The 18,856-nt window shown below is 41.6% G+C and overlaps 1 protein-coding gene across 8 annotated transcripts in view; it reads left to right on the top strand.

The window, feature by feature from the left end:
• Positions 1–15,202, top strand: part of sh3glb2b (SH3-domain GRB2-like endophilin B2b) — a 28,843-nt gene extending 13,641 nt beyond the window's left edge. For 2 of the 8 annotated variants that reach the window (XM_042059988.1, XM_042059990.1), the window contains 7 exons: positions 839–901; positions 4,481–4,504; positions 8,000–8,089; positions 8,899–8,999; positions 9,877–9,891; positions 10,163–10,415; positions 13,929–15,202. In XM_042059988.1, the coding sequence (XP_041915922.1) occupies positions 839–901; positions 4,481–4,504; positions 8,000–8,089; positions 8,899–8,999; positions 9,877–9,891; positions 10,163–10,415; positions 13,929–14,036 (654 nt within the window). In that variant the 3' untranslated portion in view covers positions 14,037–15,202. The remainder of the gene's footprint in view (positions 1–838; positions 902–4,480; positions 4,505–7,999; positions 8,090–8,898; positions 9,000–9,876; positions 9,892–10,162; positions 10,416–13,928) is intronic. The other 6 variants (XM_042059993.1, XM_042059991.1, XM_042059989.1 and 3 more) reach the window with 5 other exon arrangements.
• Positions 15,203–18,856: the final 3,654 nt, after the last annotated feature.

Below are 18,856 nucleotides of genomic sequence, written 5' to 3'. Positions count from 1 at the left end.
GCAATATGGCCGCCGAGTGGAGGGACTTGCCTACAAGGAGTTTGACATGAACTAGGACGACCCATCTTGCTACGCATTAATTATCTTTGGTTTTACCCTTAGTCAGGTGCTTTTGTTCCTTGACCATACCCCTCACCTGAGCCTTGTTCCCTGATTCTCCAGTGTACTCTGTGTCAAGCTTTGTTTTTTGTGATCTTCGACTGTTTTGGATTTCGTGTTGCCTTTTGGAATTTAATCTGTTTTTTGAAGTTTTGAAATCTTCTGAGTGTTGGTGTCTGAGTTTTTGCCCTGCCTTTTGTGGAGTTTGTTCCTGCCCTGTCAGAGATTCCTTATTTTTGAACTGCCCTTTTGAAGCAAGTTTTGACATTAAAGTCTTTTCCCTTCAATTCCTGATTTGGTGTCTGCTATTGGGTCCTATCCTGTGTGCCGGTCCTCAGACCGTGACAGTTTGAGAACCGCTGCTATAACACAATATATCTAAGACATGCGCAACTGCGGTCTGCGGTTTCACTGTGCTCTATTATTTTCTTTTGAGAAAGAGAGGAAAAAGTCCGCAACACCAGTATATGCTCCCAATAGTTATGATTTTATTACCGCGACGTTTCGGGCCAGCTCAAGCTCTTCATCAGACGGTCTGAGGGCTTGAGCTGGCCCGAAACGTCATGAAACATTTTTTGTCCAGCACCCAGGATCAGACTTGGATGTGCGTGTGTTTTATCCTCTTTACCACATTATTTTCTTTTCACTTGTCTTGTTGTCGATGAGTTTTGGTTTGTTGTTTGGTTCCTGAGGCTGATGCATGATTGCCTATGAAATCTGCTTCCCCCTTTTCCCTTAGGCTGCACCCGATTTTCAGGAGACAAGGCCTCGCAATTATGTGCTCTCTGCCAGTGCATCTGCGGTAAGAGACCCATAGGCTGTGAGCACACACACACACACACACACACACACACACACACACACACACACACACACACACACACACACACACACACACACACATTCATGTATTGCCCCTGAGGTTTGAAATGCATGTGTTGACAAACACTGCTATAATCCCACTCAGACACCCCACCTGAGATGGACATGTACGCTTATTTTACAGTTTTTTTCAATCGCTTAAGCACAATTTTGAAAACGGGGCCCATTTCTCAACACTACACACAATTAACACAACACTACACCCAATTAGCAAAATCCCTTTTGCCGACAAACAGTTTGGTCAAAACTATGCAACTATTTATCATAACTCTATTTTGTTGTCATATCACAAACACATCCATCATATGATCTGATTATGTTTGAATCAGTTACACACAAATGTACAAAACAATTTTGACAAAACAGGGTTTCCTGGGATTTAGTTTATGCTTGATCCCCCCCCCCCCCCCCTTTTCAGAAATATTGTTCAAGTAGGATTAGAGGAGAATTTAGAGTATAAGAATATACTGACCAAACACAACACTTAAGACCAGACCTTTTTTTTTATCCACATTGTGAAGTACGCTACAGTTTTTCTTCAACTGATTACACACTCAATCTTCATGTATCATGCAATTTTTTTACAGTACACATGTTACTATAACCCCATCACCCTATATAATACCATAACCCCATACCAAATCTGCAAAAACCAACCACCCCATACCAAATCTGCAAAACCAACCACCCCATACCAAATCTGCAAAACCATACACTAGTTCTCAGCATTTGGGCCCTATTTTAGCAATCTAAAACACATGGTCACTAGCAAATAGCTAAATTAAATTTAGGGGGTTGTCCAGTCCACATTGGGAGTGGTTTTGTTATCAAACAGATGGCGCAACAAGGCATTCATGGGTGTGTTTTGGGCGTAACATAATTTAAACCAATGAGAATGCCATCTGTCATTCCCTTTAACAGCAAGCAAATATATAAACAACTGGCCAAGGATTTCTGACCAGGTTTCTCTTGGTCAGTGGCATAATGATTTTAGAGGGTGTAAGATAGCAATTTTGGATTGTGTGCCAGAACACACCTTCTGCCACACCCCTGGGTGCAAAGCTTAATAAAACGGCGCATGGTGAAAATCTGAGAGGTTTTGCCTCGTGAAAATAGGGCCCCTAGACTCTGTTTTCAATTTCATAAAAAGCTTTTTGCAAAAGTGTCTCTTCTACTCTGTGCTGCATTGCCATCAATTTTTGTTGTGGACAGAAGGGCTCACCTGTTGCCCACTGTTCAGGACTGATTGTTGAGTTTACAGTTAAGCACCTAAGTGTCTTCACACCCAGTAGTTGTGTTTAAACAATTGGTTCATGGATGTGTATTATGGAAGGTAGTGCCTTGAAATTTCATAGAGGAGACATTATCTGAGTTTTCTGTGTCCAGAGTAGAGAAATGTGTTTGGAGTTTTGTAAATCAATGTGTGTACTGTTTTGCAAAAAGTGTGATGCTGATGTGATGTGCTTATAGTTGTGCACATCTGGGCTGATGTTTTGCTCCTTGAGTGTAAGGTTTTGCTACAGTAACTGTGGGATACTTTTAGTTTTAGTGTTTAAGCAATTGTAAAAAAACTGTAAATACACACAACAATGGCACACTTCTTCTCTCTTTCTTTCTCCCTCTCTTTCTTTCTTTCTTTCCTTCCTTTTTGCCTTTTTTCTCTCACTCACTCACTCACTCGCTCACACTCTCTCTCTCACTCAGACATTGACACAGATGTATATGAACACTTCAAACATATGCACGAGTCAAACATAGCACAAAGAATGTCACATCTCTCATGTGTATATTTGAAATTTGTATTGCCTTTCACACCCTGATAGTATCAGGTCAAAATGGGAATGCTCCTGCAGCTCCCGAGTCACCCGACTGTTTGCCATCGACTATTTCCCGGGAAACCTCTGGAATCCCCCCACCCACCCAAAATGCCTCCCGATTAGTTCAAGTTTCTTGGTCAAAAGTGAGGACGCAATACTTGCAGTGGCTTCACGTTTAGAAAGCGTTACTCATTGGCAGTCACTCATTGGCAGTCACCCCTCTCTTCTTTTTGCTCTCTTTCCTTCTCCCATTTTTTGTATACCAGTGGTCAAGGGATTTTGCAGACTCTGACTCAGAATCCGAGAGAAAGGTTGTCTCATACTCTGATATGTTCTCTCTCCCTGTGGTGCAGTAGATGAGTGCTCATAGTATTACTCAAGACCCAAGATCCCCCGACTGCAGTTGTTTGTTGTTGTTGTTGTTGTTGTTGTTGTTGTTGTTGTTGTAGAGTACAGTAGAAGGTCGTAGGATCATAAGTACAAGGTCATAAGACTTACTTTCCAAAGGAAATGTGACTGTCAACAGCACCGCCCTGTGCATGTAAAGACACACACAGAGAAAAAGTAGAAAGAAACAAATTACTAAAAAAAAAGACAAGTCACATCAGTCATCAGCCACATCATTGTATTCAATGGGAATGACCATGTCAAAGAGGAACTGCCCTGCTTCAGCTTGACAAGCCTCATGGCCCACCATTTCAATATTGACAGTAAGGCGGGGATCACATTAGCCAGCAGCAAGCGGCAGGTTTCCTATTGTTCTCTATGGTTCGGCAGCGGAACGGTGGCAAGGCTGGCGTAATGCTAGCGTTGAACAAGCTGAGCATTGAACTTAGTTCAACCTTCAAAGCATAACACGTACGCGAGCGTATTCAATTGACAAACCGTTTGTGTTGCTTAGGAACAAGATAAAACTTATTATGGTCTGAGCGTTGCATTACGCTTGCCGCTGCCGCTTGCCGCTGCCTAATGTGACCAGGCCTCAGAGTAAAGCCCTATTCACACCAAGAACGATAACAATAACGATAACCATAACGATAAAAGCGTTCACACTAAACAACGATAAACAAAGTCTCTCCTTGTGTTAATGAATGTGACGGTTAAAATTCGATGGGTTCTGATTGGCTATTAACTTGTTATCATTCTGAAAATCGCTCTGAAAGTGATCCCCAACGATATCGTTCTTCATGTCGTTATCGTTATAGTTTATGTGTGAACGTCGTCATTCATATTAACGAGAACAATATTTATTTATAGTTATCGTTATCGTTCTTGGTGTGAATGGGCCTTAAAAGAGAGCAGAGTCATTTGAGTCTAAGAGAGCGGAGTCATTTGAGTCATTGTTGATGACTAATAAGGCTAATATTTAGCTTCAGAGTTGTTTTAGTCTTCCATGCTCCCATGCCTATTTCTGAGTATTTCTTTTTTCCCTCAGATAGAGTCTACCATTGTAGCAAGACTGTTTGATTCTAGAAGTGTTTGTGTGTGTGTGTGTGTGTGTGTGTGTGTGTGTGTGTGTGTGTGTGTGTGTGTGTGTGTGTGTGCATGCATGAGGTATCTTTACTAGCAATGGCATTCCAGAGCGTTGTTCCATGTTCATGCTGCAGTTGTATAACTGGTGCTGCTGCCTGAATGTTTTTTTTTTTGTGCTTTTGTCTGTTTGTCTCATGCTGCATCACTAGCTGTGGAGTGAGGAGGTGGACAAAGTGAGTATTAACCCTCGCTTGGGAACTGAACATGGGTGTGATTGATGTATCCCTGTCCTGAGCCTGAATGTGTTTCTTACCCAAACTAGTGAAAAAAGAGTGAAAAGGATGCATACCTTGAAAAAAACAGGATTTTGCCATAGGGTTCTGGATTTTGGAGATTAAGTGATTAAGATTAAGATTTCCCCTGAATTCGAGACATGTTTAATCTTGGGAAAGGAAGGCAATGTTGCTGGGAATTCGAGGTAAATAACTTCAACTAATTATAATGTAAATAAGGTTTCTTGGCCAAGTATACGTGTGCATGTTGTTGCTGTCTGTGTTTACGTTACACCTCGAGCTCTCCCGGATACAGCATGTGACGTCATCCACTCCACAATCGCAAGGCTTCAAACCCAACACAGTGATGCCTTTTTTGTGATCTCTGGCGACTTCAATCACATAACACTGGATTCCACACTCTCAAATTTCTACCAGTTTGTCGACTGCCCTACAAGGAAAAGCAGGACAATAGACCTCATGTATGCAAACATGAGGGATGCATACAGTGCAAACCCCCTTCCCCCCACTGGGAAAGTCAGACCACAACCTCATTCATCTCCAACCAATGTACAAGCCCAAAGTACAGAGGCTACCAGTTGTCACACGCACCTTCAGGAAGTGGACACCTGAAGCGGATGAGGCTCTGAGAGACTGCTTTGAGTGCACTGACTGGAGTGTGTTACAGAATGGAGAGGACTTAGAGGAGGTCACACAGTGCACAACTGACTACCTGAACTTCTGTATGGACATTGTTGTTCCCACCAGAACTGTACGCTGCTTTCCCAATAACAAGCCTTGGATAACCAGCAATGTCAAGACCCCTTCTTAATAGGAAAAAGATGGCGTACAGAGAGGGGGACATGGCAGAGCTGAGGCGCATGCAAGGGGAACTCAAAGTCAAGCTGAAGGAGGCTAAGGAGGACTACAGAAGGAAGGTGGAACAGAAGTTGCAGGAAAACAACATGAAGGAGGCATGGGACGGCATGAAGATTATCACTGGCCTGAAGAAGAGCAGCAGCTCTGTGGAGGGGGACCTGGACAGGGTGAACCAGTTGAACCACTTCTATAATAGGTTTGACTGCCCTGCACCAGCTCCAATAGGAGTGGTCTGTTCACCACCCCCGCCTGACTCAGGCACTGCTCTTGTTTGCGTGCCTGCCCTACCCCCACCTCCCAGCCTCCCAATCTCTCCAGCTCTGCATCCCGGTGACACCCAACGACCTAAGCCACCATCACCTCACGCACTGCCCCTGCCTGACGCCTCCTTGCCTGTGCCTGTTGAGTCGTCAACGACTCTGGCAGCCTTGACAGGGACATCAAGGTGGTCATCTCCCAGCCCCAGCCCCCACCACCACACCCCCTGTTCACCCTGTACACATCTGACTTCTGCTACAACTCTGAGTCATGCCACATGCAGACGTTTTCGGACGATACTGCAATTGTGGGGTATATCAGGAACGGGCAGGAGAAGTACAGGAGCCTGGTGGAGGACTTTGTGCAATGGTGCAAACTCCATCATCTCCAACTCAACACTTCAAAGACCAAGGAGATGTGGTGGATTTCCGCAGGTCTAAGCCCACTCTGCTACCAGTCTCCATTGATGGGGTCAATGTCGAGATGGTAAGCACCTACAAGTACCTGGGTCTCCACCTGGACAATAAACTGGACTGGTCAGCCAACACTGACGCACTCTACAAGAAAGGGCAGAGCAGGCTGTACTTCCTGAGGAGGCTGCGCTCCTTCAATATGTGCAGCAAGCTCCTCAGGATGTTCTACCAGTCTGTTGTTGCCAGCGTCCTCTTCTATGCAGTGGTATGTTGGGGTGGAAGCACAAAGAAGAAGGATGCGGGGCGACTTGACAGGCTGGTAAGGAAAGCTGGCTCTGTAGTGGGAGCTGAACTGGAGTGCATCACTTCAATATCTGACAAAAGGACCCTGAACAAACTGATCAACATCTTGGACAATGAGTGTCATCCACTCCACAGCACTATTGTTAACTCATTGAGTGCCAAAAACATAATATTATGTTTTTACCTTTTTTTTTTAATTATGAAACTAGACACTCTAACACACCTTATATGTGATTTTGGGAACTCTGTGATGAATGGAAATGAAATATATGACGATCGAAAACTCATGAAAACGCACAATCTGGACATTTTATCTGGACATTAATCATAACTCGGTTGCCGCTTTGGGTCGAATCAGTGACGCATGCACGTCAGCTCAAAACCAGACCATTTTCGTGGGTCTATCACTAGGTGGCAGTCTCGCTAGGTCACTTCCCGGAAACTTTACAGGCAACACTTCATATTTCATGAAAGACGTTATATCTCCATTTCTAGAAAAAAAAGTGATTTTGATGAAAACTAGCCACTGTTTAGCTTGCGATTTCTCAGGAACAGAAGCGTGTAGAAATACACGGTTTGCACCCACTGAGAGCTTAAAGTCTCACCTTTCAAACGAGCCATTGTATGTGTTCATAGCTATAACGCAGAATATGCTGTGGCTGTACAAAAATCGTCAACAATGGTCTAGATTGCTGGCACTCTAGGACAAAGCTTCCGAAAACAGCTTGGCATTCAATGAGTTAAGCAGAAGAGCCTGATCAGCTGGAGACTTCGCTCACTGCCTTGCATAACAGACAGACTGAGGAAGTCATTCTTCCCCAGGGCCATTGAACTGTTCAATGCTTCACTTAAGGGAAGAGGAGAAATGGACTTCTCTGCATAGTCTGTCGGCCTCTTTACCACCTCCATGTCTTGAACTGTCTGTCCACTAGCCACTTTTTACCACTGTCTTCTGACTCACTGTTTGCGTGCTACAGTATATTAGCACACATATATATATATATAGACTTTATTCTTGCACTGTTGCAATGTTTGACTTACTCATTTGCACCATCACCATGACACTCAGAGCACCTTACCTTACCTTATGCACAGAGAATCACAGGCTCAGCCTTACAAGCCTGAAAGGAATCTGAGAAACAACCCTTTGTGATCAGCAGGAATATTAATGACTAAGCTATAAAATCGAATGATTCATGTCTTCAAATTCCCAGTCAGTCACCTCTTAGATTCCTGCCACGCAATGTGTTTGTGTGTGTAGGGGTTTGAAGTGTGAAACTAGAACAGTGAACAAATAACAAACAAATAAATAAATAAATAACCTATGCCGCCTGGGGAAATCCAGACAAGGGTGATTGGACTGCTTACGTGGAATGTGACACAGTTAGTGGCATTAGTGGGATTCTATGACTATGTTTACTACTTCTATGTTTTTCTATTCTATTTCTGTCTGAAATGAGAAACATCAGTCTAAGAGCACATGATTTCCATTCCATTATTTTTTATCGAGGTGACCGACATTAAGTTATGTCTTCAAGTTCCTGTGATGCTTTCTGCAAGAATGCTTTTTTTTATTCTTGTGTGTCTGTGTGTGCTCACGCAGGCCGAGCATGAGTTGCGTGTAGCCCAGACAGAGTTTGACCGGCAGGCCGAGGTGACCCGGCTCCTCCTGGAGGGCATCAGCAGCACCCATGTGAGTCAGCTCCTCCGCTCTCTCTGTCCCCCTCCCTGTCTACCCTGTTCCCACTCACTTCCTCAAACCCTTTGTTGTGTCGGCGGTGGCATGATTAATTTCAAATGGGGTGGAGATCCCATGTAATCCCATTTTTTTCACCAAATGAGTAAAAATGCAAAATGGGTGTTTACTTGGATAAAACCAGTGGTTGATAGGGCTGTGTTGTAATTTTTCACTATAATTTGAACCATGTGTAGACTGGGTTTTTGGGACTTTTCTAAGAAGGCTGGACAATTCTATCAACAGTAGCACATGCCTGTGAATGTGGTTAATGATGGGTCAGAGAAAGGGCCTGCAGTAAGTAAGAGATATCGGCCACTGAGATGTCCAAATATATGGAATTGATAGACGAGGCGGAGGCAAAGAACTTCATTAATTCTGTATATTGGGACACCTCGAAGGAAACAAGCCGACTTGTTCAGTTTGTTGTACAAGTTTCTTTGGGCCTGATAACAGTGGACAGGAAAGATTCTAAAGCGCTCCGCTCTAGAATCTTTGGTGGACACTTAGCTTGTTTACAGTTGATTTCATTATTGCAAAGCCTGCTCATTTACTATGGTTGTTATAGTTACCATTCAGTGAGCATTGTTATGGAATGTGATGAAACTTTTTTTACCAGCTCTACCTCATACCGTTATTCAGAAATAATAGGCACCCTACCAGCCAATCAGAAAAGATTATTTCTTCTCTCTGGGTGATAATGTTCATATCATATGCACAGTTATATGTATCCTGATACAGTTGTGTACTCTTTGTGGGGTTGTCAGGTGAACCACCTGCGCTGCCTGCATGAGTTTGTGGAGGCCCAGGCCACATATTATGCCCAGTGTCACAAGCATATGCAGGAACTCCAGAAGGAACTAAGAAGGTAAGGGAACCACTAAGGGTTCAAATACGTAGCTGGGGGAAATAGAATCTACGCTCAAGCCGCAATATATGAGATTATTTCAGTAATATGGCTTCAGTAATTCAGTTATGTAATGTGTGTTGCTGTCACCATATTGTTTTTTTTATATATAGCTAGTCAGTTAAGCAAGCTCCGAGAGGCCATAGGTAAAACTGATTTTAGAACAGTTAAGGGGTGTTGTTAGGCACAACACACAGCGTTGTGCCTAGAACCTCCCTTAGCTGTTCTAAAATCAGTGTAACCTATGGACTAGAAGTGGCTGATTGATTTTCTAAAACGGTTACAAAATCTGGCAAGATTTCAGAAAATAAAGGCAGAGCAAAGAGAAATGTAACAATTTATTCATAGATAATCATTCTTCCGGCAAAAAAAATATCTCCTCTATCAGAATGGTTGCCAAGTAACATCGAGATGCAGCAACTTTTGTATGAATTTGAGGTGCCACAGTAATATAGAATGAAATGCAGTCAACGTGAAGGGTTGTGCTGAGTTTTACAACGGCACTGAACGCTTTTCAACTAATCATAATCAAGGACTGGAACTATCAGTTTTACCCTGTTCTGGAGAAATGTTTTCCATCAAACTGAGTGCACTGGAACATTTAAATGTTTGCCAGGCCATAAGGCCTCTGAATTAAACAAAGCTTAAAAAAGCATTAACTTTCAAACATGCCTTACAACTATTTACAGTGTAGTGATCAGTGACTATTTTTGACCAGCTTCTGATGAAACCTTTGATTTAAGCAAAGCTTGAAAAAGCATTGACTTTCAAACTTGCCTTACAAGTATTTACAGTGTAGTGATCAGTGACTGTTTGTCTCTTTCTTCAATGCTGACAGTGCGAATGGGGACTCGTAAGTATCAGGTCCAACATGTCCAGAGAAAAGTGTTTTAGCAGGAAATCTGACTTTATGAATTTGTAGCTTTAAGCATTTGTCTTGTCTTATGTGTTTGTTTAGTGTGGTTCCTGTGTTTGTTTACTGTGGCTCCAGTGGCTCCGCTGAAGTTAAATTAGGCCTACTATAGATTCTTTTGGTTAGCTTGATGAATTGAGATTAGAGATTCTTTTGGTTAGGTTGATGAATTGAACATGAGCCAGCACTCACAGACATCCTCATGATTCAGGATTCCGAATGCTTTCACCGGAAGCCCTTCCACTTCGGCTGTGTTGGCTGGCCCCTCTGGCCTGTCCAGCAGTTCCCTGCCTGGGGCCTCTCCCCCAGCCCATCCCCCTGTGAGCAGTGGTCACAGTGGTCTGGAGGCCAGCACGCTGAAGATTGAGGAGGTGCAGCCACCTGCTACAGGCACACGCAAGGCCAAGGTCCTGTACGACTACGACGCGGCCGACACCAGCGAGCTCTCCCTATTGGCTGATGAGGTATGGTGCAGTTTAAACCCACCATTTTTCTTTGCTACAGAGGCTCAAAAGATGAGTTGCTTGTTTTTGATGTTTCCATCTGGAGAGGGGCGTATTGTTATCATCTCAGATGACCTCATCAGATCAATGTTCTTGGCTTACAAACGCTTTAAAATAGTCTTCATAGCCTACACACGACACAGTGAGTAGGCTAATAATTGGATTTAGGTCATTGCTACACATCTGCTAAAATGCATTGGCTAGGCCGATGCCCGAGACACCCCCCCCTTTGAAAACCTGTTGGTAGCATCGGCTAACTAGTGCCAGATTTCGGAGTGCAGGGGACAAGCCGAGATGAGCTATGAGACATACGTTCACACTCGGTATCATGTTTCAACACACTTTAGGTCAATATCACACCGGAATTCTCCTTTAACATTTAAAAAAGTACAAGCAAAAACAAATATGAAATTGTACACACTAGACCAGGGGTTCTCACTGATTGGAGACCACCATTCTGAAGAATTGTTTCTGATTGGCCGAGAGACGTTCCATGAGTTGGAATATTCCTGGACATTTCAACTCAGGCTTTGCACAGCTAATAATAAATCACTCCGCGATACAATGCGAAGATTTGACACAATGTTCTCATCCCAGCTCTCCACTATTTCAAGCAATGGGTTACTCCTTAGCAAACCATAACGAAACAGTGCTTCACCACATCTGTGGATTAAGACACACAGTCAACTCATTGTAAGTAAGATAAACGAGGATGTTAATTGTTCTTAGCATTACCAGCATTGTGTATAATATGATTGTCACTTGGAGGAGACTAACGTTAGCATAATTAGCTAACCGCTGCTAACGTGCTAGCATCGTCACGTCAGGCTGTGCACAGTAATATAACATTTATTCACCATAAATTAATAAAGTTGAGTGGTTCTGCAATGTAGACAATGTTTCCGTTTTTTTGCAGTACCACGTCCCTTACATGACATGGCCCATTGTCCTTGTAACATGCATTCAGCAAACCTAGATATGAATGTGATTTCAGCCTGACTTTCAACATTTCTTTCAAGAAGACATGTAAACCACCAAGACCCGTAACGAGGAATATGGAATGTTGGTTACCTAGCAACCAAGATGCTGTCTATTGAAAAGGGAACTATTTTTTGATGCGTAAGAACGATGTCGAAATTAACATTTTTAAACAATAATGGGGTGTTTTCAGATTATTTAGTTTGTTGTAGAATTGTTGTATAAAAGCAATATAGCACTCGTGATCGTGGGATTGGTCATGGATATTCCCACGGCTGTTGTTGCCTGCGCCACTCGGCCTCCGGCCTCGTGGCTACGGCCGAACAACACCCGTGGGAATATCCATGACCAACCCCACTCTCACTCGTGCTATATTGCTTAAATAGTGATCTCCATAGCGATTGACAAAGTGATCTCCATAGCGAGACTGTTATTTCATGCAGTATTTCCCACAGAATTGAATTCTATTGTGGTGGTAGGTTTGCAGAATTAACTTGTTATGCAACAGTTTTTAGCAAATTAGTGCAGCGTGGTTATGATGCTAACCAGATTTAAGCACAATTTAGTACAACCTGGAAAATCATTGTGTGGTGGTCAATGTTGATATTGTGGTGGGCCGCCACAAATAAGTCAATGTCTGGGAAACACTGTCATGCATGGAAATCCCTGCATTAGAGAACACTTATGAATACTGTATATATGTACACTTGTAGTGTTGATGTGCTGTTCTGTTTTTATCATGTTTTTATCAAACAGCGTTAAAGAGGCAGATGTTTTTTATATGAAAAAATACAGAGGCTACACTGCAAGATACAAAACCCTATTTAACCACAAATGCATGTGGTTAAGCATGGTTAGATTACTGTTTTCAAAAGGAGTTCTTAAAATAGAATACAGTAGTAGAACATGACGTGAATGTGTATGCCCAGGATTCATAGCAACTCTGACGTCACAGCTTGGGTAACAATTAGTAAAAAACTCGTGGTCATAGTGTGTACAATTTGACATTTCATTTTTTGTCCCTTTTTTGTCTCAGTTGCTTTGAAACATTTCTTGAATCATTAACATTTGCAGAACAGTACCGGTAAATGCATTTCTTTAAACCAGTGTTTCTCAAACTTTTTCAGACCAAGGACCACTTAACCATTAAAAAAAAAGTCACCTAGCAAAAAAACATAGACCTAACAGTATTACACAATAGGCCTACTCACTGAACCACCTTGCTTATTGTGTATTCATAAAATTTAAACTGGCATAGCTTATATAGGCAGTGTTGCAGAACTATTTGGATTTAATTACGAGTTGGTTCAATATTGCAAACAACTCATCTATTATATTTTACCACATCTGCTCGTGGACCACTTGGGATAGCTTGTGCACACTTTGAGAAATACTGCTTTAAACAATTTGTACGAACTGCACTATGCAGTGGATTACCTGCGTGTAACTTGCTCAAAATATTTAGTTTATGTCTCAAAAGCAAATATTTATACCAATCAACATGTCACTGCCATCAGAATGACAAGTGCTTGTGCCATTGTTTATAAAATGCTAAGTCATTTTGTCAATATTTAACGGTCAACTCTGTAGGCATTTTCTTATATGAACTATGGGTAAGATTGTGATGTTACACATTGTATGTGGGAGATTTTAGGAGAGTGGCCAGGATTCATATTTACAGTGCACTTTTATGATACTGTTTGTATTGCAGTTTGTTGCCAGATGTCATTCATTGTCATATGAAGGCCAGACAGGTTTCCATTATTGTAATATTTTACAGTAGGGAGAAATACACAAAATTAGAAATGTAAATATTGGAAACGCCCCTTTGGAGGTATACATGCTGTGCTCTTCCATATATGTAAATGGATAAATGTATGTATGTACTATATGTATGTACGTACAGTATGTATATGTACTTGACAATTGAAGCATCATGACATTATCTTCTGAGTTTCAAAAGCTAGTTGATCACTGGTTGATCTTACATTACCCTTTCTTGAAGTAAAAATGTATTTATCAATCCAGGTGGACCTTTGCCAAAACAAGAGTAATAGAAATGGCAAACTTTAGCATGTTATGAGTAATTAACTAATGCTAATATGTTTTTGTGAGTCGGACCACAACAGATCAGTTGCATGGATGTGCATGAATGTGATTGATTGTTACCAACAAGATAAGTGACTGATGTAAAAACAGCAGTTGTACACAATCAATTGCATTGATGTGCCAAAGCATTTGCTGATTGTTCAGTATAATGAGAAATGCATTTTTTGAACTGCAGAAGTAACTAGATGATGTGGAGGTTGAACAAGTACTGAGATTTTGAGTGTTTGCCTTTATTTAAATAAGACAGGTTAGAGTGAGCGAGTGTGTGTGTGTGTGTGTGTGTGTGTGTGAGAGAGAGATAGATATATTTGATGGATATATTTGATTGAGAGAATATATTTGATGATGTGTGGACTGACTTGCCACATGTTTCTCTGCCCTCTCCAGCTCATCACAGTGTACACAGTGCCTGGCATGGATCCTGACTGGCTGATCGGAGAGCGAGGCAACCAGAAAGGCAAAGTACCGGTCACGTACCTGGAGCTGCTCAGTTAGACCTCAGGCTGGACCAATCCAAATACACACCAAGGACTCGCGTATGTGTGTGTGTGTGTATGTGTGTGTGTGTGTGTGTGTGTGTGTGTGTGTGTATGTGTGTGTGTGTGTATAAATAAATATGCAGCACACACAGACTCACAAGGACATATTTAAACACACTTATATTTATAAGGGCATACATTCCCACAGAGACACATCTGAACTTACATGTACTATCCATACACAATAGATACAAATGCACACACAAAGACAAACATTCTCAGAAACTCTCATAGGCACTAGTATGTTCTAGCTAATAAAAACAGTTTTTGAGATGCAATTGAGGTTAAGCACAGGAAAATGGTAGCAGACACAAAAGTCCTTTGACCCGGAATGCATGTGAAGTTTACCAAACTGATCCGCTAGGGCATCACACATTTTCTTTCGTGACCCTTAAGTCTATACTGATTTACCCACGCAAACACACTCAAAAGTGTGATTAATGCATATTACAGTTATGACCCTGGGCGTATAACATTGTGCTTGGACCCATGAATAGAAAATGGTCCCTCTTACAGTCTGTAACTTTTTTTTTTTTTAAGATTTCAGATTATTTTTGTGCATTCTGCTCCCGCATAGACACATGAGCCCTTGCATTTGTGTATTTATGTTACTTGATTGATTTGCCGATGTGTCCTTGAGTGTGGTCCCTTGTTCCTGTGATGATACGTAGGCCTGCCCAACCAGGTCGACTCTCCAGCTGAGCAGCCAGTGGTTCCCAACAGGGTTGAGCTATTGGGATTTGTTGATGTGTGTTTGTGAGTGGTCTGCATTTCTTTGATTGAATGTGGTATTGTAATTAAAATGAGCATTTCTTCTTTACACATTTCTGTTGCACTATTAAGCTGCTCTGTTTGTGTTGGGCTGTCTGTCTGTCACTCCTTGTTTGATGTGGGTATTTGTTTGGTGCAAAAAAAGATTTACAGTACTCGTTTTGACCATAAACTTTGTATAATTTTTTAAAGAGTCCAGCAATTTGTGATTAATTGTGACCATTACTTCTCCCTTTCACTGTGATGTTTGGTCTCTCCTGTCCTCAAAATGTTTTGTGTACTTAATTCCTGTTCTTAAACAGATGTGTATGGAATGAAATGACTTGAATATAATAAAGATAGCTTTATTGAGTCATGTTTTAATTGATTTTTTTGTGGTTGTGTGACAGGACCCTCAGGTTATCCAACTAAATGGACGCAGACAGAGGCAGTAGTATATATAATTCTTGAATTTCCCCTGGGGATCAATAAAGTATCTATCTATCTATCTATCTATCTATCTATCTATCACTAATCAGCACCCATGGAATGCTCCTGATATATATATATATATATTACACACTGGATAGCAAGGGTTACAATCAACCTAATATGAACTAATTCACCCCTTGCAGACACGTGACTTAAGTCACGTGACGGCTCCATGCTGGACGGCAAAAAGATGGGAGACGGACGGCAAATTACATTATGTCATAAAGATTATAGTGCTAGGGCTAATGTAACTCGTCAGTTTGTACGTTGCCCAGCGAATAAACTTACTTCTTACATGTCTTAAGTTAAAGAATTGAAAGAAATAGGAAATCTTACGGTATTATCTGTTTACATTCAGATCTTGCCAAAGACTTTGCCTAAGTGCTATCTGCCGTCCTGTTCAGAGTCTATGGTTGCTATAGCAACCGCTGCTGTGCTTCATACACTGAGGAGATAAGCATGCAATTGTTATGGTTATGGTTATGGATTTAGCAGACACCTTTGTCCAAAGCGACACATAAATACAAAACAACATAATAATATTTAAAAAATTGTGGTTGAAATACTCCCGAAACACAAAGAAAACAAACCAAAATATATCTATGCAAGAACATGGGATGTTGTTGTATTCCAAACAATAAGCCAACAGTCGTGGAAGGGCATTACTACGGTTAAATCTCACTATAATCTCCTAGCTGTGCGATATGTCCCATTACAACCCATTGATTTGATTCGTGTTCTTGCCGTCCACTAGGCTATTTTGCTGTGGCGCGAACAAAACGTGACGTCACTTGCAAGGGGTGAATACTGTCTGGGACATAGACCCCTATGGCTCAGGAGTAACAGTGCATCCACACAAGGTAGACTAAGGGTTACAGGGAACACAATATGAACTAATACTGCCAGGGCCTAGACCCCTATGGCCCCAGAGTAACAGTCTACTGTGTGGATGCACTTGCCAACTTGCTACTATGATAACCACGACAAGCGCCATGTAAATAAAACAGTGTTTCTGTTCAGTCAGCATAGATAAAACCAAACAAAATGAAAACTAGATGTACCGCAGAGCGGTACAAAATATGACCGCCGCCCAGTCCAGCACATTTTTTCCACAAAAATAAATCACGCTGAAAGGCCTATATGATTCTAACTGTCTCACTAAATTGCATTATCCACACTCAATTCTCACTGGTATCTGCTAGACAACAAGTACCAAAACATGATTAGTTCATAGATTTCACATGTAAAATTCATTTTATACAACCACACCTCCATCTTGCCTGTTCATAATTCTGAGAAATTCTTGAATTGTGTGCATGTGTGCATGTACATGTTTATGTTATGTGTGTGTGTGTGTGTGTGTGTGTGTGTGCGTGCTTGTGTGTGTGCCTGCATATGTGCCTGTGCATGCATGCATACATATGTCTACTGTGTGAGTATGTGTCATACGTATGATTACTGTGAATGTATGTGTGTGCGTGTGTATCTGTTTGTGCACATGTGTGCACATGAAATGGGTTAACATGACCCCTGGAGGCAAACATACGGAAAAAATTGGTCATCCTAGGCCCTACATTTCTCAAGATATTCACAGAGAACTGTGTCTGCCCTACCCTCCTTTCAGGGGGTCCAATCCAGCGGGGGGGCTACAGATCAAAACGAAAAACGACGGTTCCATGCTATCCATGTGGGGTTACATGCCCACCAAGTTTTGTGTACCCCGGTCTTTCATTGTCCCGGGAATCCTTGTTGGTGTATATCACTAAATGTACACATAAATTATTTTATTGTAAGGCCCCCCATGAACGAAAGTACACAAAACTTTGCATGCATTCGGAAGGTGTCATAATGATCCTACACTTTTAATTTCGTGCAGTTTTGACCATGTCAGCCAGATATATTGTGATGAAAACACCTAATTTTTTGCTTTTTCATTTTTAACTAGGTGGCGCTATACATGAAATAAGTGGTAATGGGATGGGTTGACATGCCCCCTTAAGACCAACATACATAAAAAAGGTGGACCTCCTAGGCCCTAAGGTTCTCGAGATTTTCACAGAAAACTGTCTCCGGCCACCTACAGGCCAGTTGGTGTATAGTAACATAAATTAATTTATTGTGTGGCCCCCCATGAACGGAATTCCACGAAACTTGGCGTGCATACAGAGGGTGTCATGATGATCCTACACTTCCAATTTCGTGCAGTTTTGACTATGTTAGGTCACAGATACCTTCAATTACACCACCTCATTTTTACTTTTTTGTGTTTAACTAGGTGGCGCTATACATGAAATGAGTGGTTATGGAATGGGTTGACATGGCCCCTTGAGATCAACATACAAAAAAAAAATGGTCCTCCTAAACCCTACAGTTTTCGAGATATTCATAGAAAACTGTGTCTGCCCTACCCTCCTTTCGGGGGGTCCAATTCAGCGGGGGGGCTACAGATCAAAACGAAAAACGATGGTTCCATGCTATCCATGTGGGGTTACATGTCCACCAAGTTTTGTGTACCCCGGTCTTTCAGTGTCCCGGGAATCATTGACGGAAATTTGGGCATGCGAAAAAGAAAAAAAAAAAAAATCTGACTAAACCTATATGACCGCCGCTTCGCTGCGCGGCGGTCATAATAATAATAATAACTAGATGTACCGCATAGCGGTACAAAATATGACCGCCGCTCAGTCCTGTACATCCGTTCCGCGAAAATAAATCACACTTCAATTTGTCTCCATATTTTACTCCATCCCCCACTCTTGAAACTTTTGTGTATGCTTGTTTGGCATGCCTGAGTGTGTGTGTGCGGCTGCACAGAAAGTACCCTACTGGTGCTGAAAAGGTGAATAGATTGTAGAATAGCCAAAGAAGATGTAGAATTGTTATAAAACCTTTAAAATCTCTAAACAATCACAAGTAGGGCAGTTCATCACAGTTCATCCATTGCAACTGGATTGATGAAAGGTCACTTACACCTGTAGGCTACATTGTATTTGGGAAAAGCAAAAGGTATCAGCATAATGTTATTTATTTATTTATTTATTTATTTTTTATGTATTTTTAAACAAAAACATCTCTGTCAGTTCCATGCCGTTTTCAACAGCTATCAAAAACAAAGGTCATTTTTGGATGGATGGATTTTTTGTGAATGTTTCTTCTTCTACATAAGATTTTAGTCATCTTTAGTTCATGTAATACTTTATTGTCAATGCACAAATTAAGTAACAGTAGTCTGAAACGTTATTGTTAATGCACAAATTAAGTAACAGTAGCCTAGTCTGAAACGAAATGCTGTTTTACATCTAACCAGTGGTGCAAATAACTGACATGTCCAAATGGGCCTTGATGAAATGCGTCGCTAGACTGTTCATACACATTTTAACGGGCCAAAGTTGAAGAGCTTTTGTCCGTTATTGTTAGTGCAAATATAGGCTGATTCATGTTCCCTTGCATTGTTTAACTGAGGTCCATGGCTAGTCTGGCTTTCATCAGACCAAGCTCAATCTTTTAAGAAATCAAAAAATAAATAGCGGGCAG

Source organism: Alosa sapidissima, chromosome 13, assembly GCF_018492685.1.
Source record: "Alosa sapidissima isolate fAloSap1 chromosome 13, fAloSap1.pri, whole genome shotgun sequence".
NCBI lineage: Eukaryota > Metazoa > Chordata > Actinopteri > Clupeiformes > Clupeidae > Alosa > Alosa sapidissima.
Note: the sequence above shows the minus strand (reverse complement) of the source record. Positions and strands in the feature narration are given on the sequence as shown.